We start from the raw sequence: 21,099 nt of genomic DNA on the forward strand, positions 1-21,099 counted from the left end.
GTCTCGAGCTGTGGTTCTCAACCTTTTTTCCCCACTCACATACCACCTTATGTAATCCCTTACTAACCACAAAGGCATGCGAGTAGAAAGAAAAAATTTGAAAACCACTTGTTTAGAAGGATTATGGCTAAACCAAGGAACGTTGGACGTTTTTGTTCGAGTGAACAAGTTAGCCCGAAAGGCCTGTTTCTACGCTATGACTATGTCCAACTGTAACCTGGCCAAACAATCTCAGAGATACACATTTAACTGATCAAAGGCTTAAACTCACTTTATTTTTGATTAACTTTGCCCGACGAGCAAACTGAAGTGTTGAAAGAGTCTCACCAAAATACTTTGAGCCTGGGTGAACATTTGCAATAATGTACGTCTTTGCATTTCCTCCAAGAGAATCCTGTCACAAAATTAATTAGATGACTAAACAGAGAACAGTACACCACAGAAGCAGCTGTAATAACTATAAATGGGTAACTACGATAATTTCTCCAAGACATCCCGTCAATTGTCATTATAAAGGTTCAGACTTTCAAAAATGCAAAAATTTCACATTGAACTGTTGTTATTTCCCTCCATGACCATTAAGAAGGTCAATGGCTATTTCTCAGCAGCACTCTGACATTTGACTTATGTAGTCTATCAATATCCTAAATTGCTGTCTTCTTCCATCAGAAAAACTACCACTGAATCTACCACCGAATCAGCAACTCTACTAATTCCAAAGAACAGGAGAGTTTTTGAATACCAGGCAAGATTGTATTGTTATGAGCCCAAAGGACCCCAAAACCCAGTAGCAATAGAAATTCACCAAGAGAAATGGTTACTTAAACAAAAGTTGCTTTTAATCATCTTTAAAGATAAAAACAGGATCAAATTTTACCTTATTACTATTAACTTAACCAAACAATAAACCCTTCTAACTCTAAGTACAAGTTCAGAAAAGTTCTTTAATCCGCAGTCCAATCTCACTTCTCATTCCTCCAAGTTCATTGGTTGCAGCCAATTCTTATACTGGGCACAGAATTTAACATTTATGAAGTTCACCAGGCTTTGGTGCTTGAAAGGTAAATGGTTACCATTCAGGAAGGTTCTTGTCAGTTTTCAGAGAGAGATTTATTGTTCGCTGGACACAAACTGATTCCTTGTAATCAGCCACGTCAGTATCTTGCCGAAGAAACTTGCCAAATTTCCAGATGATAACCCCCTTCTTTCAGGTCACCACAGAGTTCCTTTTTGTTTCTCTTATTTCAAATCAAATATTAAGCAGCCAGTCCTCTCCTCTTGTATGGACCACAAGGACTTTGACCAGGATGAACTAAGGACTCACAACCCATCTTCAAAATGGGGTTTTTCCACAAGCTTGCCAGCTTGTCCTGTTCCAGTCCCAGCTGCTACTGCTCAGAGAAAAGCATGTTCGACTCCCTCTGCTTGCAAGACTGCATGACCCCCCTCAGAACAGCAAGCAGCACTCAGACAGCCTGCAGCTCCGAACCTAATCCTCCAAGTTTTCATCTGTGGCTTTTCAAAACAACAATCCATTAGTGAGATTCCTTGGGCACTCTCCAAAGCTCTTGCAAAGGCCTTCAGAACCGGACTGTCTAGCCTGAGCAAAACTCCAGTATTTTAAATGAGATCTCTTCTGAAATGTTTGTATGCATACACAAACTCAAGCTAGCATGCTGGAACATCAGAACCATGCTAGACAAGGCTGACAGCCACCGACCTGAACGTCGGTCTGCCCTCATCGCACATGAGCTCCTCAGACTTGACATTGACATAGCCGCTCTAAGTGAAGTCCGCCTTGCAGATGTAGGCAGCCTCCAAGAACGTGGCACGGGCTACACACTCTACTGGTCTGGCAAGCCTATGGATGAACGATGCCTATCTGGTGTAGGCTTCATGGTCAAGAACTCCATTGCCTCCAAACTCGAAAACCTCCCGACAGGCCACTCAGACCGGATCATGTCCATGCGACTCCCCCTTCAAAACAAGCGTCGCATCACCCTCATCAGTGTCTATGCTCAAACCCTCCAGGCGAAACCAGCAGAAAAGGACAAGTTCTACACTGATCTGTGCAACCTCACTCAATGCACCCCTACAGCCGACAAGGTTGTCATCCTTGGCGACTTCAACGGTCGCGTCGGCAAAGACTCAGAAACCTGGCCAGGAATCCTGGGCAAGCATGGTGTCGGCAAGTGCAACGACAACGGGCACCTCCTGTTGGAGCTCTGCACAGGACAGCGGCTTGTCATTACAAACACCCTTTTTCAGCAGAGGGACAGCCTGAAGACTACCTGGATGCATCCCCGATCCAAACACTGGCACCTCCTGGACTACGTCCTGGTGCGAGAAAGAGACGAACGAGATGTGCTCCACACCAGGGTCATGCCCAGCGCAGAATGCCACACTGACCACCGGCTGGTTCGCTGCAAGCTCAACCTTCACTTCAAGCCAAAGTCCAGGAACAGTAAAGCCCCCAGAAAGAGGTTCAATGTTGGAAACTTGCAGTCAGACGAAGTGAGAGGAAACTTCCAGCAAAGCTCGAGGATGCAATCCGCCTCACGGACTCGTTCCCTGAAACCCTCTGGGATCAGCTGAAGACTACCATACTGCAATCCATTGAAGAGGTACTGGGCTTATCCTCCAGGAAAAACAAAGACTGGTTCGACGAAAACAACCAGGAAATCCAGGAGCTGCTGGCAAAGAAGCAAGCTGCCCACCAGGCTCACCTTGGAAAGCCGTCCTGGCCAGAGAAGAAACGAGCCTTCCAACGCGCATGCAGCCATCTTCAGCGCAAACTCCGGGAGATCCAAAATGAGTGGTGGACTAGCCTCGCCAAACAAACCCAGCTCAGCGTGGACATTGGCAATTTCAGGGGTTTTTACGAGGCTCTAAAGGCTGTGTACAGCCCCTCACCCCAAGTCCAAAGCCCGCTGCGCAGCTCAGACGGCAAAGTCCTCCTCAGCGACAAGATCTCCATACTCAACCGATGGTCAGAACACTTCCAATCTCTTTTCAGTGCCAACCACTCAGTCCAAGAATCCGCCCTGCTCCAGCTCCCTCAACAGCCCTTAAGGCTGGATGAGGTCCTCACCCGGGAAGAGACATACAAGGCAATTGAACAACTGAAAAGTGGCAAAGCAGCAGGTATGGATGGAATCCCCCCCCCCCCCCCAGAGGTCTGGAAGGCTGGCGGCAAAACTCTGCAGGCCAAACTGCATGAGTTTTTCAAGCTCTGCTGGGACCAAGGAAAGCTGCCTCAGGACCTTCGTGATGCCATCATCATCACCCTGTACAAAAACAAAGGCGAGAAATCAGACTGCTCAAACTACAGGAGAATCACGCTGCTCTCCACTGCAAGCAAAATCTTCGCTAGGATTTTCCTAAATAAAATAATACCTAGTGTCACCGAAAATGTTCTCCCAGAATCACAGTGCGGCTTTCAGGCAAACAGAGGAACTACTGACATGGTCTTTGCCCTCAGACAGCTCCAAGAAAAGTGCAGAGAACAAAACAAAGGACTCTATATCACCTTTGTTGACCTCACCAAAGACTTCGACACCGTGAGTAGGAAAGGGCTTTGGCAAATACTAGAGCGCCTCGGATGCCCCACAAAGTTCCTCAACATGGTTATCCAACTGCTCGAAAACCAACAAGGTCTGGTCAGATACAGCAATGAGCTCTCTGAACCCTTCTCCATTAACAATGGCGTGAAGCAAGGCTGCGTTCTCGCACCAACCCTCTTTTCAATCTTCTTCAGCATGATGCTGAAACAAGCCATGAAAGACCTCAACAATGAAGATGCTGTGTACATCCGGTACCACACGGATGGCAGTCTCTTCAATCTGAGGCGCCTGCAAGCTCACACTAGGACACAAGAGCAACTTGTCCGTGAACTAGTGTTTGCAGACGATCCCGCTTTAGTTGCCCATTCAGACCCAGCTCTTCAGCGCTTGACGTCCTGTTTTGCGGAAACTGCCAAAATGTTTGGCCTGGTAGTCAGCCTGAAGAAAACTGAGGTCCTCCATCAGCCAACTCCCCACCATGACTACCAGCCCCCCCACATCTCCATCGGGCACACAAAACTCAAATCGGTCAACCAGTTTACCTATCTCGGCTGCACCATTTCATCGGATGAAAGGATCGACAACGAGATAGACAACAGACTCGCCAAGGCAAATAGCGCCTTTGGAAGACTACACAAAAGAGTCTGGAAAAATAACCAACTGAAAAACCTCACAAAGATTAGCGTATACAGAGCCGTTGTCATACCCACACTCCTGTTTGGCTCCGAATCATGGGTCTTCTACCGGCATCACCTACGGCTCCTAGAAGGCTTCCACCAGCGTTGACTCGCTCCATCCTCAACATTCATTGGAGCGACTTCATCTCCAACATCGAAGTACTCGAGATGGCAGAGGCCGACAGCATCGAATCCAAGCTGCTGAAGATCAAACTACGCTGGGTAGGTCACGTCTCCAGAATGGAGGACCATCGCCTTCCCAAGATCATGTTATGTGGCGATCTCTCCACGGGCCACCGAGACAGAGGTGCACCAAAGAAGAGGTACAAGGACTGCCTAAAGGACCTTGGTGCCTGCCACATTGACCATCGCCAGTGGGCTGATATCGCCTCAAACCGTGCATCTTGGCGCTTCACAGTTCACTGGGCAGCAACCTCCTTTGAAGAAGACCGCAGAGCCCACCTCACTGACAAAAGACAAAGGAGGAAAAACCCAACACCCAACCCCAACCAACCAATTTTCCCTTGCAACTGCTGCAACCGTGTCTGCCTGTCCCGCATTGGACTTGTCAGCCACAAACGAGCCTGCAGCTGACGTGGACATTACCCCTCCATAAATCTTCGTCCGCGAAGCCAAGCCAAAGAAAGACACTACAAAAAAACCTGCCTCACTTTATCTGAAAAAAATCATATCTATATAAAAATATAAAACACAACATATTCTGTCACAGTATACATTTATTTAATGAATACCATTAATAATGAAATGCTACGCAAGTATTTTCAACTTTAGGCGATTTGGTTTAAAAAAAATTACAAATTTGAATTTTTTTTTTTATACAGATCGCTTTTGAATCTGAATATTTGAAGATACAAGGGAAATTTTCCATCAGTGGTTAAAATTGGGAGGTTGACTATCACAAAATTTCTGTGGAAGATGCTCCTCATTGACAGTTTCAGGGCAAACAGAAAAGTGCAGTTCTAGAACTAGGGGCTGAAGATTCTGTGAAATGTATCAGAAATTCAAGACTGAGATAAAGAGGTATTTCTTGTGAACTAAGAATTATTTGCAAACCTCTACCTGACAGAGAAGTGACATAAAGTACAGTAAATTTAGACATTCAACTCTGTAACAGGCCATTTCAACCCATGAGCCCATGCTGCCCAATTACACTCAATTCTCCTACACCCCTGGTTTGTTTCAAACAGTGGGAGGAAACCAGACACCCTGAGGAAAACACAGACATGGGGAGAATGTACAAACTCCTTAGACAATGTAGGATTCGAACCCTGGTCCCAACTGTTGCCATTGTAACAACATTGTGCTAACCACCATGTTAACTGTGTCACCCCAAAAATGCATGCCCGTAGTCACAAAAAAAAGCTCTAATCAGGAAGATGAGGGACCCACACAACACTATCTCCAAAATAGACCAAGTACAGCTAACCATTTTTTCCCCCAACTGGCAGAAGCTTAAGTTTTTAATGACTGTATCTCTATTATTGTAAAATTTGTGATTTAACTTATTAACAAATAAAAGTCCATTTGTTTAAACTCTCCAAAATGTTTCACAATTCTGTTACCCTTAACAAGAAGGTCAGCTTTGAATCACGATATGCAATATGCCGGCTTTTTCCATGCGCCATGTCAACGAGCCCCATGATGACATGTCCCAGGCAACTCAGCGATAGGTTTATGCTGCTCGCCTCCTGGGAAACAAAGAAGGGAAAATTATTACTGGAAGATAACTAGAACCATATAACACAACAGCACAAACCCATCTATTCTGTGCCGAAGTACAGCAAAATGGTCAGGACTGGACCTATTTTGGATAAGTAGTTTTTGCGGAGAACTAATCTTTTCTTTTATAAACAGCCCAGTAGCAACAGCAAATCACTTGTAAAAGTGTTTAAACAACAGCAAAAACAAGGCAAGGCCTTTTAAGCATTAAAATAATGATTGATTCTCACCAAAAAAAAAAAATGCTAGCCACCACCAATCATCTACACTTCCCCACCGAGGCCCTGCTCGTGTTGGGAGCCCGAGGTCCCTGGTCAGTTCCGCTCGAAAAAAATTTGGATAAGTGAGGATTCTGATTTTGGATAATCGAGTTGTACAGTATTACTCTACCTCGTTCCATTGAGTTGGTGGAAATATCCAAAGTTAATCTGTCATTTGGCGAGGCTGCTGGGGTGGAAAATAAGGACCAGAGGGACTTGCCTCTATTCTGCCTGGAGGAAGGTGGGGTGAGAACAGAGTAAGAGGATATGAGATTTATCACAGCAAGGGGGAATCCATGATTTTATATAAAAAAAACATTTTTGAAGACCTGGAGTGGAAGTCTTCATCCTAGGAAGAGAGGAGGGGAGTCAAAGAATTGAGAGGGATGGTATCATTAGAGAGAGGGTGGGAAGATGTACAACCAAGGTAGTTGACGAAATCAGAGGGTCTGAAATAGAAGTCTGCGAATAGTTTGTCTGCTGAGATGGAGACAGAGGCAAGGAAGGGGAGAGATGTGTCAGAAAATATCCAGGTAATTTTGAGGGCTGGGTGGAAGATGGGTGTGAAGTTAATGGAATTGTCATGTTCTACACAGATTCAAGAGACAGCAGCCTCTAAGAATCTCTACCCTCCCCCCACCACCTTTTGTCCAAGACCACATTACCTATTGGGCCTCTCTAGCTTTTCTTCCCCTTCATAAAAATAACACTGACCTCTTTTTACTTTAACCTCTGAAGTAAAAGGTCCTGACCTGAAATATTGACTAACAATTTTGACTCAGACGCTACCTGACCCACAGTTTTCTCCAGCAGCTCATTTTCCATTCCCAGAGAGATGCCTGTCCATGCCCTCACGTACTGCCATGTTGAGGCCACATGCGAATTGTAGGAACAGCTCCTTGTATTCCACCTCGTCAGTCTATAGCCAGATGGCATGAAAGGTTTTCGTACTGAACAGTCTATTGCTTTCAATGGATGCTGCCGAAAGCAAATCCACAGTCTCTGAAAGGACTCTTTTTTGCGTCTTTCTTATTGTTGGAGCAATGCCAGTGGTGCCTGTGTGCCTTTTATGACAAGCGGAGGTTGATAAATTTTGTGTATTTTACATTGTGCATTAGTACACAACAATAATGAATAAGAGATCTTCCAGCAGTGTTTGCTCAAGATTCCAACATCTGCACTTTAGATGTTTCCCTCAGAATCTTGATCCATCTCTGATCCTTCTCTACTCAAAAGTATAAGCCCACCTCTGCCATTTCCACGATGATCTCAGTGAACCTTTCCTGAACTCTTCTCCCCTCCCTACCACTTTAATTAAGATCACAACTGTGTATGGTACTCCAGATGTAGGTTTACCAGCATTTTTACTGCTAGAGCAAGACTTCACTGCTCTACCCTCTTAGTGAAGGCCAACATTTCATTTACCTTTCTGTTGGTTAATTCTGCATTTCATCAAGCCATAGAACAAACGCAACAGAACAGAAACAGGCCTTTTGGCCCATCTAGTCTCTGCCAAACTACCACCTCTGTCAGCTCACTCCACACTCTCATCATCCTCTGAGTGAAGAAAATCCTCCTAATGTTCTTTGAAACATTTCAACTTTCATCCTTACCACATTCCAACTTTGGTGGAAAAAAATCTGAAATCCCTTGGTATAGGAAAATTGTGTGGTACTTCTCCACTTAATATTCTGTTTATTTATTCTTCCTCCTGAAGTGGATAACCTCAGATCTCCCACACCACATGCTGTCTGACTGGTTTCTTGCTTATTCATTTATCAATAATATCTCCGCAGCAATTCTTTCCTCCTGATAGTAGGTCGGTGGATTTAAAGAAATGTGCAAGTAGTAATTTGGCATACAACTTTGAACAATACCTCTGGAATCAAAATGTAAACTAAAAACAGAAAATGCTGGAAATATTCGGGACAGGTCACATCAGTGGGGAGAGAAACAGTTCATGTTTCAGATCAAAGGTAAAGGTTCCATTATTGTCACGCAATACTACATTTAGAACGTAACATGCATGAAATTCTTAAACTTTGTCTACCAGAGGATGACAGAGTTGCCATGTTGTCAAACCCTTACACAGAAATGAAGGCCCTTTCTCAGAACTCTTCCCACAGGTAGGCCTGACCTGCTGAGTATTTCCAGCTTTTCTAATTTTTATCTTAGACTGCCTGCATCTAGTTTCTGGGGATTTTCAGAATCAAGATTCGCCAACTTTCCCTAAAAACTCTACCATAGAATACAAAACTTCTGTGACATTTTATACCAAAGGGCAAATAACTATAGCAGCTGAAAAATATTTTTATTACAAAAGTTGAACTGTAGTTGCTTTCTGACTAGCAGACACAAAATTACCCTAACCTTCAATCGCAGCCCTTCAGCTTGTGTATCCTTCTGTCGTTCTGACCCTGCTAAGTCAACCAGGTTTAGCCGTGACATCCGGATGTTAACCAGACCATTGGCAGTTTCCTTCGACTCTACAGCAAGTGTGAAGACGGCATGAGACCGAGATGATTCTCTGTTCATTGAGGTTGAGGCAACTTTTCGGTTCTGCCATCCCTTAGACAGTACCTGTGAAGAATTGATTTTATTTTTAAAGTTCTGTTTCTTTCCCGCATCACCAACCACCACTCCCATAATCCCCACATTTGGGTCAAAAATTATTGTATTAAGATTATAACTGCTGCAATATCTTTTGCTTCTTCGTACGTGAAGGCAACAGCTTTAACATAAATCTGGGCTACAAACTGATCAATGAAAACAAACATTTTAAATGTTGAATAAGATTCAAATTTATAAAGTACGGTTAAATTTAACCTTAAATGGACCAAGTGTTTCTAGAACTGTTGAGAAGAGTTCTAAAAAGCGATGCTCATCACTGGGCTCATGACAAACTTGCATTTTAAAATTTAGATAGGAATGGAAGTACAGGTTTTTAAAAATCAAAATCATATCAAATTTCAATCTGTTAAAAAAAATATGTCTATTTATTTATTTATTTGTTTTTTTTTAAATAAACACATTTTGCTACAGCAGCCAATGTTTTAAAATTAAATTGATTTTCACATAAATCTATACTTTTAATTGAAACTGAAAATGTGCAAAATATTAACACCGAAGTGCAAATCCCTTTAGCACCACCACCTGATCTGTATTATGAAATATGATTGTATTACGATCACAACTAAACAAATATCTACTAATTAGTATCACCGCACATTAAATGGCACTAAATTACCTGATATGCTTCAGCTGCAGACATTACAACTTGTTCAATCACTCCTTCTATAAAAACACCAGTTTTTATGTTTTCTCGCAGAAACAGACCAGTTGAAGCAGGATCCAGAAGGTCAAATATTTGCTCATTGTAGATCTCAATGAAAGAGCACTTGCACAGAAAACTTTTGCCTCTTCCAGCCTAGTAAATGAATAGGGAAATGTTGAGAATCAGTATGACAGCTCACTTGTTTGTGGATGAGAGAATTCTGAATGGGACACTATGGAGGGCTATCTCACACAAGCTAGATTTGGGATTCACTCAGCACTAAGTGAACAGTACATCTTCAGAATAAACTGAAGTACTGTTCGCCTGCTCCTGTTCTTAACTGGATTCCCTTGGTGCTGACCAACATTCTTCTGAGAGTAAAGTCAAAGAGCAAGGCACTCATCTCTTCTAAATACTTTGGTCATGCCGATTCACTGTGTGACCTGTTTGCAATCTAACACAATGTAATTATTTAAAACAAGGAAGTGAAACAAAAAAAAATGCTGGAGAAACTCAGCAGGTCAAACAGTGTCCTTTATATAGCACAGATTAAAAATACATAACCAATGTTTCGGGTTTGAGCCCTTCATCATGGTAAAACCAAATGAATAATAAAGCAGAAAATATAAAATACCTTTGCACTTTCACGATTGATCAAGTAAAATAGATATTCAAAACTGCGAGGGATTATGCCCCTCAGATTGTGTGTGAAGTTGTTGGAGTCATCAGATGGACCTGTTAACACAATGCTTCACATTTAAAATAATTAAAAGTATGGGTGAAGGAAACAAGTTTACTTTATTGGTTAATTTTGCAAACTGAGAAACAACACTGCTCCAGAAGCACTTCAGTTTTTTAAAACTGACTTCCAAATCTCAAGGATGGGAACCAAAGTTTCATACTATGCCAGTCAGTGCATTTATCAAACAAGTTCATGCAAGTAATTTCCTGACAAATTTCAACCTTATTCACACTCTAAAGGAAGGTGTAAACACGATGGTGGGGAAACTCAGCAGGTCAAACTGTGTACTTTATATAGCCTTTTCAAAGGCTTCCACTTATAGGAAAATGTTTTACCCAGAAGTAGCTACTCCCAGTTTCCAGACCCTGTCTTGTTATTGAAATACCCAGCCCTTCATTCAAGGCAACTTGCTGATCCTCCTTCTCCCTCTCTGAAACTTTACAAATTCCTCCCCACCCAAGCCCCTCACACTGGGGCATTCCCACTCAATAATGGGAAGTTAAAAATCCTCCACTATACTGCAATTTGTTTGCATCCTCCATCTCATGCAAACAGCTAGGAGCTGAAACAAGTGTAACAGATTATGTTACATTTTATATTATGTATTGATATGTTTTTGGAAGATAAATTGTGAGATTTTAGTTAGGTCACAGATAAAAAAAATCTTCAAAGCAGATCTCGTTTTAAAATGCAAGAGTTATGCATAAGGTGATGCCTACAAGTCTGAAAAGACAGATTCCTGTGCTGGAGATTTTCACAACGAGATGCAAATAGAAGGGCTCATCTCAGGAAACTGATAATATCTCTCATGAATTGATTTTGGGAGTCAGCAAGCTGTTTTGGTGGAGTGTGCTGTTTTATGAAGATCATGTGGTTTTGGACGGACGGACTGACTGACTGTTTGCTGCAGTGGCCTTTGGAAGCTTGTTTTGAAACCCCATTTTGAGTTCTGATAGTTTCACTTGAAATAAGGGAAACAAAAAGTAACTCTGTGGTGACCTGAAAGAAAGGTTATCATCTGGAAAACCCTGATGGGGCAAGTTTCTTCGGCAAGAAACTGATCAGAAGGAATTAGTTTGTGTGTGTCCAATGGGCAACAAATCTTTCTCTGAAAACCAACAAGAAGCTTCCTGAGCAGTTACCATTTACCTTTCAAGTATCAATGCCTGGTGAAGATACATAAATGTTAAATTCTGTACAGAATAATAATTGCCTAAATCCAGTGAACTTGGAGAAGTGAGATTGGACTGTGAACCAAAGAACCTTTCTGAACTTATACACACATTACATACACATGTGCTTAGAATTAGAAGGGGGTTAAATTAGGTTAAGTTAACAGTAATAAGTTAAAGTCTAATCCTGTTTTTATGTTTAAAGAAAATTAAAAGTAACTTTTGTTTAAGTAACCATTTGTCTTGGTGAATTTCTATTGCTGCTTGGTTTTGGGGTCTTCTGGGCCCATAACATGTCTCATAGTGTTCATCTTTTTTAATTTTCACTTCTACCCATATAGGATCATTGAAAGAGTCTTCCAGAACATTCTCCCAGAGTATTCCAACAAAGGCCTCCTAGATCAGCCAATGACCCCTCACCATTTGCCTGCCCTTGTACCACACCTGAGAATTTTGTAGCAGGAACATTTCAAAAGCATACACTTTTCTCACCAGAAAGGTTGCAGGTGTTTAAAATGTGTGTACTTACCCATCATTGTAAATGTCTTCCCTGAACCAGTTTGCCCACTAGGATAAAGAAACAATTTTTAGTTAGTTTTCCCAAATGTTGAACTTCACGATACAAATCAGTCAGCTGTAGGGGAGCAAACAAGTGGAGAATTTTTGGATGATTTCTCTTTCAGCTGTTTAAGGCATTGGTGAGGCCAGGTTTGGAGTACTGTGCTCAGTTCTGGTCTCCAAATTATAGAAAGGATATAGATAAGGTGGAGAGGGTGCAGAGAACGTTTACAAGGATGTTGCCTGGCTTACAGCATCTGGATTACAGGGAGAGATTAAGGAGACTGGGACTTTATTCATTGGAACGTAGACAACTGAGAGGGGACTTGATAGAGGTATTTAAAATGATGAAAGGAATAGATAGACTAGATATAAAGAGACTCTTTCCCCTGAGGGCAGGGGAGGTTGGAACAAGAGGCCATGAGTTAAGGGTAAGGGGGCAACACTTTCAGAGAAATATTAGAGGTGGCTTTTTCCACTCAGCGAGTGGTGGCAGAATGGAATGATCTTCTGAATTAGATAGTTGCAGCACGGTCCCTTCTGTCATTTCAGTGAAGGTTGGATGTGTACATGGAGGTGAGGGGGTTGTTGGAGGGTTATTGGCAGAGAACGGGAGGTTTGAGCTAGTGGAATTGTTCTATTGAACCGGTGCGGACTCGAAAGGCCGACATGGCCTGTTTCTGCTCTGTGAATGGTTATATGATTATAACATAACTGCATAAATCACACTGAATATCAACTTTTACTGAAGAATTTAACTCCATTTCAAATATAAAATTTCCAGCAATGCTGTTGAAAACGTCAGAAATAGCAGAACAAAGGAGTGCCTGGAAATAACTAGAGGTTGTTGAGGTACAGACCAGGAAGAGTTTTCAATGTGTTATTTAAACTCAAATAGTTTGCAGAATCAAAGTCAATGTTATTCAGCAAGAATAGGAGTTATGGAAAAACAAGGCCTAATGTACAAGTGGCAGACAGCTACAATTTCAATCGAAGTCATAGTGCTAACGTTAATCAGATCTGGAGACTCACAGGGTAGAGGTTTAGCAGAGATGTGGATTAATGCTGTGCAGATAGAACAATGAAACGGTAGCAAGGATGAGGCATTGAGCTTGGGCCAAATAGGATGGCTGTGTCAGTGGTCACCACTGGTATTTTGCACGGAGGGTTAGGGCTGCAAATGAAGAGCACCATCTTCACAAGCATGAAGGAGCTAACATAGGCAAATCGTGCTTTCAGGAAGTCACAATGCAGGGAAGAGGCTCGGAGAAACAAGCCAGATTATTAGAAATGAAGCCATGCAAGGATGGTGCCACTAAGCTGGGTTACCCGAGCAGGAAGATGGGGGTGACAATTTACAACTTCAAAAAACAAAGTGCAATGATAAAAGAACAATGTCACTTACTATGCAAAAATGGTACCATTGTATCCATTCATACAGGACTCAATAATGCCTCGTCCCACAGCTGAAAATACAGCCTCCTACAATATGGATAATGAGAAAAATTCACATGTTCAGCTCCTAAGCATCTGGATCCTCTCATAACACTGCATGCCTTAAAGTAACAAGAACTAACAGCATGTGATAAATATTTATTGTGCAATCAGAGTAGCTATCTGGCATTAGTAGTTTCTTGAGTAAGCTTAAAATTTATTTATCCACCCCATTTCCAAAATCAAGTGATAATTTCAAAATCCAACAGCTAAAAAGGGTTCTGGGTCATTACAAGTTTCATATACAGTTCCCTCACATACAAGAGGTAGTTATAGTGAGAACTTTTAGATACTAGACAGAGTTGAATTACACTTGCTAGGCTTCTGAAGATCTGAGAGGGCATGATGAATGCTTTGTCTTACAGGAGAATCTCGAACAAAGGGCATTGGTTTGAAAATGAGTGACTCCATTTAAGACAAGATTAAGTAATTTTTTTTGCAGAATCAATTTGCTGCTTCAAAGCAATCTTTGGATTTTTTTTTTAAAGGGTGAAAGATGGCTACAGATCAACAATGCAGCAGAGTTGGGATCACAATTAGAGTAGCCATGACCTTGTTAAATAGTGGAGCAGGTTCAAAATGCAAGCAACCTACACCCGTTCCTAACTTGTGTTCCCACACGGATTTCCCTCATCAGGAAGGCTACGCTCACACTTTGAAAATTAACAACTGAATGGAGGTAAGAATTTATCGGTTTAGATTTTTTTTTATTTAAAAAGTGGAGAAAAGGGTACTTTCAAAATATTTCAGTGAAAAGCTGCAAATCTGAAATAAAAACAAATAAAAATAAAATTAAAAAAACCTGGCAAGTCAGGTGATTTCTGTGGTCAATGAGCTTTCATCATGTCTTTTAATGAAGTTCAACAAGAGGGTACTGTGCAAAATTAAATCACTTGCAGTTGGGGGATAGTGCACAGAGAGGCAGAGAAGGGGAGGGGGGGTTAACAGAAAATGGAAGTCAATATTGATGAAGTCTAGTTGGAGGCTGCTAAGATGGAATAAAAGGTTGTTCCTCCAATTTGCAGGTGGCCACAATTTGGCAGTATGAGACAATTGGACAGACAAATCTCACTTCCTCCAACAGTCAAAAACTGCGCTGATAGCCTGAAGGTGATGAAAAGTGTATCATTGAAATTGGCCTTTCAAATATTGCCAGAAACACCAGGGTTAACTCTTGTTCAAGTCATGGGTGGGAGTGCGTGCCACGTGATGATGTGGGGTTAGACTGGTAATCCCAGCTCTCCTTGAAAAAGTTGAGAAAAAGTGACCCAAAGGACTATAAAAGTTACAGAAAGTACAGAAAGAAAGTTATACAGAAGAGATCAACATGCCACCGAAGAAAGATAAAGCTATAACTGTAACACAAGAAACTGAGTAAGAAACTGGCCTGACAAAGAACAACAGGTGGTTGCTGATCCTTCAACTAATTATACAACTGAAAATTTTTTACTGTAACTGAAATTACATTGTGTTTCGAGAGAGTTTAAATGGAGAGGAAGGTTTAACCTATAATGCGCGTGATCTACTATATTTTGATGAGATCTATGGATTATTAGACTTGTTGGAAAGATGGCAAGACATATCAAGTTAGTGGGGAGAATGAAGCTGTCCTCTGCGGAATCATGGGCAAGAATGTGATATTATTCACATCCCTTATAGATCAGGGGATTAGAGACATTTTAACATCACATGACTGAGGTTTTCCTTTACTTTTTCTTACTTCCTTTTACTATCTTTTTTTCTGTTCAAAGCCTGGATTGTTTAAGAATGTAATACATTATGTAAGTAGTATCAAGTGGGGGGGGGGGGGGGTGGTGTGGTAGCAGATGCTGGATGAACCTATGGTCTAATATTGGTGTTTAATGAGAGGCAAATTGAATTTTATTAGTATTAATATTAATGGAATTCAAAATCCAATAAACCAAAAGAGGTTAAGTTATATGAAAAAAGTTAAAATGGATGTAGCTTTTCTACAAGAAACTCATTTACCGAAATAGAACATGTGAAGTTAAAGAGGGATTGGGTTGGAATGGTATTGTCTTCTTCATTTAATTCTAAAGACAGAGGGGTAGCAATATTAATAAATAAAAGTTTACCAATTAAAATATTGGATACAAGTATTGATAAAATGAGAACATATGTAATGATAAATTGTCAAATTTATTCAGAATATTGCTCATTAATGAATATATACGCACCTAATACCAATAATGGAAAATTTATACAAGACATTTTTATGCAATTAGCCAATGCAAAGGGGAAAATAATTATGGGGGAGGAGATTTCAATTTTACATTTGACTCAAAGTAGATAGATCAGGTGGAATTATGGTTAAAAATAAGATGGTTAATTTTGATAAATTTTATGAATTAAATGAAACATTGATAGTTGGGGAAGATATAGTCTAGCATTAGGGATTATTCATTTTATTCTTTTAGACACAAGACGTATTCACGTATAGATTGTTTTTAACCTCTTCACAACTACAAGCAAGAGTTCAAAAGATTGAATATCAAGCAAGAATATTATCAGACCATTCCCCTTTAGTTACATTAATTGCATTGGAAGAGCCAAATATAGGTTATAGATGGAGGCTTTAATACTGCTAAAAAGCCAAGATTTTTGTGAATTTATAAGACAGCAGATAAATGAACAATCTATAACTAATAAATTTGTTGTTTGGGACTCTATGAAGGCTTATTTAAGAGGGCAAATAATAAGTTATACAGCTAAGATTTTTTAAAAAGAATATATGTGTGAAGTTAACCAACTGAAAAAAGAAATAACAAACTTGGAAAAAGAATTACATAACCAAACAAATGATAAGAAATGAAGAATACTGAAATTTAAAGAAATTTAAATTTAATGAAATACAAACATATAAAGTAGAGAGAGAGATACAAGGCGAACTTGACAAAAATATTGAGTTGGGGGGGGGGGGGGAATAGAGCCCATAACATTTTAGCGTAGCAATTGAAGACAAAGCAATTATCAAGAACTATAACAGCTACAAAAGAGGAATCGGGTCAACTTACTTATAAAACACAGGAAATTGATGTTTTTATGAAATTGTAATTTAAAACATCATTAATGTTATTCCAAAAAAAGGATCCTATGTTTCCATCTTCATACAGACCATTATTAAATACCGACTTATAAAACTGTGTCTAAATTATTAGCTAATAGATGAGCTTAATGTTTACCTAAATTGATAAATATGAACCAAACAGGTTTTATTAAAAATAGATTAGCAGATAATATTGTTACATTTTTAAGTTTATTAAATGTAGCTCAAAAAAAGAAAAATACCATCAGTAGCTTTGGCTTTAATGCAGAAAAAGCATGTCATAGATTAGAATGGGACTATTTATTTCAAGTATTGAAGGTTTTTGGAATTCCAACAAATTTTATAAAATGCTCTTATCCAATTTATAATCACCCAAATGCTAAAGTAGTTACAAATAGACAAATATCAAAATCTCTCTCATTGGAAAGATAATCTAGTCAGGGTTGTCCATTATCACTCTTTTTTTTTTTATTTGCGTTGGCCATAGAGCCTTTAGCAGAGGTGATAAGAAGAGATAATGAGATGAAGGATTTCAAGATAGAAGATAAAGAACATAAAATTAGTCTTTTTGCAGACGATGTTATACTATATCTTACAGAATCTGGCGAAGTATGGTTCAATATCAGGTTATAAAGTAAATGTTGATAAAAGTGAAGTGATGCCAATGATTGAGACTGGTTATACTCAAATTAAGAAAATGAAAGGATTTAAATGACAGGAGGCAGTTAGATATTTAGGAATTAATATTGATAAGAATTTGAATAATTTATTTAAATTGAATTACTTACCTTTATTGAAGAAAATTAAAGAAGATTTAAAAAGATGGAAGGACTTACTGATTTCTTTAATAGGAAGGATAAATTGTGTGAAGATTAATATTTTTCCTAGAATACAATACCTATTCCAATTTCTGTACCAGCAACTTTTTTTTCAAGATTTAAATAAAAATGTAAGAAAATTTATTTGGCGAGACAAAATGCCCAGGGTGGCTGTGGAAGAAATTTGCAAAATGGAATACTGTAGATGGCAAAGTAACTCTTAAGGGGTTAGTGGCATGATATAAAAGTTGTTTGTGAGAATGGAATAAGTCAGCAAGGGGGAAACCACAAGGTCTTCTAGTCCCAGGTGCCGCTTGCAAAAGAATAACTCCAGATAACATTTAAGTCTGCTAAAGAATATCTCTAGATAACTTTCTTTGTTTTCTAATAAATACTTTAACCACACTATGTTCTTTGAACAACCTTCACTTCCCAGGATGTGATCAACTCCTTATTGTCATTGTAACCCATTCTGATGACTTTACAAACTAGGTTGTTTACTTCACTGTATAAATTCAAGCTGTGCAACTCTGTAGTTCAGAGCTGAGCCCTGGCTGTTACAGGGACTGCTCTCTGAGATATCTCGCTCTAATGAACTCTTCTGAAGCATTACCCTGGTGTTAGTAGTGAAATTCTTTCTCCTCAACAGTGGCATTAGAAAAATGAACAAAGAAATATGATCAGGGGGGACTAAGAATGCCTAATTTTAAAAATTATTATAAAGCAGCTGAACTTAGATTCTTGTCTTCTTGTTACCGTACTGGTGAAAAGACAACGTGGGTACAGATTGAAATGATTAAAATAGGAGAAAATAATTCTGAACATATTTTGTACAAATGGCATGAAGAACTGTTAAAAGGGAAAAGAGAAACACCAACTTTGAAACATATATTTAAAGTATGGAAAGAGGAATGAAGAATTACCAAATAGCTAAAACGTTATTAAAGCAAACCCTCATTCCTTTTACTGTAAATAACTCATTTTTTGATATTTGGCATAACTGTAGAATAAAAAGGATAGTTTTTTTTGGGTTCTTTTTTGACTATTGTTATAATATACCAAATAATACTATTTTCTCTTACTATCAACTTAAATAGAAAGTTAGGATTGAATTTTAGATTACCTGATCATAGTTAATTTGATTATTTAATCACTGATACTTTTATTAAAAGATTTATTACTAACATGTATATGAAATTGCAAGATACTATGCAGAAAAAAGATCTAATTAAATCCAAATTAAGATGGGAAAGAGATTCAAATATACAAATTCAAGAAGTATGGTCAAAATTGTTATGAGAGTGTAACTAATACAATTAATGTCAGATATCAAATGGTACAATTAAATTTTTTAACATCATTTATGTTATACTCCACATAAGTTACATGGACTTAATTCAAACTGCTCTCATCAATGTTTTAGATGTAATAAAGCGGTAGGAACATTCTTACATGCGGTATGGCAGTTGGAAAATTTTGGGAAGATATGAGTATTTTACTGGGTCAAATCATGAAAATACAAGTACCAAAAGATCTAAGAATATTATTGTTAGGTGATATTCATAATTTGAAGTTAGATGTTTACCAAAGTTTCTAAGTGTAGCAATAACAGTAGCAAAGAAATGTAACGTGGAAATTGTAGGGTTGAATAGACGGCAAGTAGAATTACAAAATTGTACACCTTTAGAGAAAATAACATATAATTTACAGAATCAATCAGAAAAATTTTTTATAAGATTTGGAAGCCATATGGATTTCATTGGTAAATGTTCATCTGCAGCGTCCACTACTCCCCCTCCAACTCTCCCTAGCTAACTTAGAGGATCAAGATAATATTTGTAAATTTGAAATTTAATTAATGAATAATATGATAAATTCAGGTTGGCTGTTTTTTCTTTATTTTCCTACTTTTTTTGCAGAGGGAGGGGGAGAAAATACAAAATTATTATCATTTTGCATCATTTTATTACTGTATGATTATGGGTAAGTATGTTATGTTGGTTATTGATGCAAATGAAAAATAAAATTTTCAAAAAAGGTCATGGGATCTCACACCCCACCCAAAAGAACAGATGGGACATCAGTTACAGAGGGTGGTAGGTGTGTGGAACAGGTTGCCAGAAGTAGTTGAGACAGGAACTACTCCAATATTTAAGGAACATCTGAACAAATACATGGATAGGATGGGTTAAGAGGGATATGGGCTAAACAAGGCCATGTGGAACTAGTGTGGATGGGTTACTTTGGTCAGTGTGATCAGGTTGGGACAAAGGGCCTGTTTCCATGCTGTATGTGAACTTAACAGTCAGGATCGAAACAACTTTATACATTGGGGAAGCAATCCCCCACCTGTGTTCACTGGTTAGTTATTCACTCAAAGATCCAAGTTTTCTCCTTGCTACTGTACCTGGGTCGTGTCCATATCAGCCACATGATCATACGTGAAAACTTTCGGTTCAGGCTTCGAGCAGAGACGAATGTTTTTTGGAGGGGCAACACTCAAACACAACCCATGGTCTCCATCCGAACACAGTTCTGTGCCATTCTTCAGTGGTCGTACCCTGACACACACCTTGATGGAATCACCTTCGGTACTGCAGTGACAAAGCTCCATCACACACTGCCAATAGAACCACAGAACACTACAGCACAGAAACAGGTCCTTTGGACCATCTAGCCTGTGCCAAACTATTATTATGCCTCGTCCCATTGGCCTACACCTAAACCATAGCCCTCAATCCAAGTACCCATCCAGATTTTTTTTAAATAAATGTCAAAATGGAGCCCTCATTCACTGCTAGCAACTCATTCCACCCTCTCACCACTCTCTGCATGAAGTTCTCTAATGTTGCCTTTTAATATTTCACTTTTCACACAATCCATTATTTCAATAATTTCAAACTACGGCTGAACAATCATGACAACATTCCCAAATGAATAGATTTTAAACCCACAAAATTATGAAAGGTCAAGGAAAAGGATAAAGTAGATTGGGGACAACTACTAGAGGGGGGAAATGCATCCAATCAGTGAGAAGTGTTTGAAAGCAAGATAGCAAGTTCAGAGGCACACATCCCAGTAAGGGCAAAATAGAGAACCAAAGTTAAAGGAGGACATTGATCAGGGAAAAGGAAGCAACTACAGTTGCAGGAAATGGGGATCAACAAGTCACTTGAGGATTATAGAGTATAGAGAGTCACAATACCGAAGAGGAGCAAGGTCCTTCAGCCCAACTTCTCCATGCCAGTTTGGATGCCTACCTGAACTTGGGCCATCCCCCTCTCACTCCTCCTTATGCCTCTGGAAAGGTCTTTTTTTTTAAAATGGTAATTGTACCAACCTCTACAGCTTACTCTGGCAATGTCCCACCATCCCACCATCCTGTGTGTGGAATAACTTGCCTCTCTGGTCCTCTTTAAATATTTCCCCTCACATTAAATATGTGCCCTCCACCTTTAGACTCTCTCACCCCAAGAATAAAACAGTGACCTCACTGCATGTTCCTCAAAATTTCAAACATACAAAAGGTCATCCTTTTGTCATTCACTTCAATGACAAAAGCCTCATCTGGTCCAGTCTCAGTAATATCCCTGTGAATCATGTCTGCCCCCAATGGAGCTCAACTCTCTAGCCAGTTCAGCTCTAACCAGTTTGGCAAAGTTATAACATAACATCCTAACTCTTGTACTCAGTGTCTCGTCCGATGAAGGCCATTGCTTTCTTAACCACCCTGT

General features: G+C 39.6%; 1 protein-coding gene across 1 annotated transcript in view; it reads right to left on the reverse strand.

The window, feature by feature from the left end:
* kif15 (kinesin family member 15) overlaps positions 1-21,099 on the reverse strand; it is a 158,928-nt gene that overhangs the window by 133,284 nt on the left and 4,545 nt on the right. The window contains exons 3-10 of the mRNA XM_069913478.1: positions 19,773-19,959; positions 13,392-13,468; positions 11,958-11,995; positions 10,149-10,249; positions 9,488-9,667; positions 8,611-8,820; positions 5,824-5,949; positions 272-394 (exon numbers count right to left, since the gene is read on the reverse strand). Coding sequence (XP_069769579.1) covers positions 272-394; positions 5,824-5,949; positions 8,611-8,820; positions 9,488-9,667; positions 10,149-10,249; positions 11,958-11,995; positions 13,392-13,468; positions 19,773-19,959 — 1,042 coding nt within the window. The remainder of the gene's footprint in view (positions 1-271; positions 395-5,823; positions 5,950-8,610; positions 8,821-9,487; positions 9,668-10,148; positions 10,250-11,957; positions 11,996-13,391; positions 13,469-19,772; positions 19,960-21,099) is intronic.

The sequence above is a fragment of the Narcine bancroftii genome, chromosome 1 (assembly GCF_036971445.1).
Source record: "Narcine bancroftii isolate sNarBan1 chromosome 1, sNarBan1.hap1, whole genome shotgun sequence".
Classification (NCBI taxonomy): Eukaryota; Metazoa; Chordata; class Chondrichthyes; order Torpediniformes; family Narcinidae; genus Narcine; species Narcine bancroftii.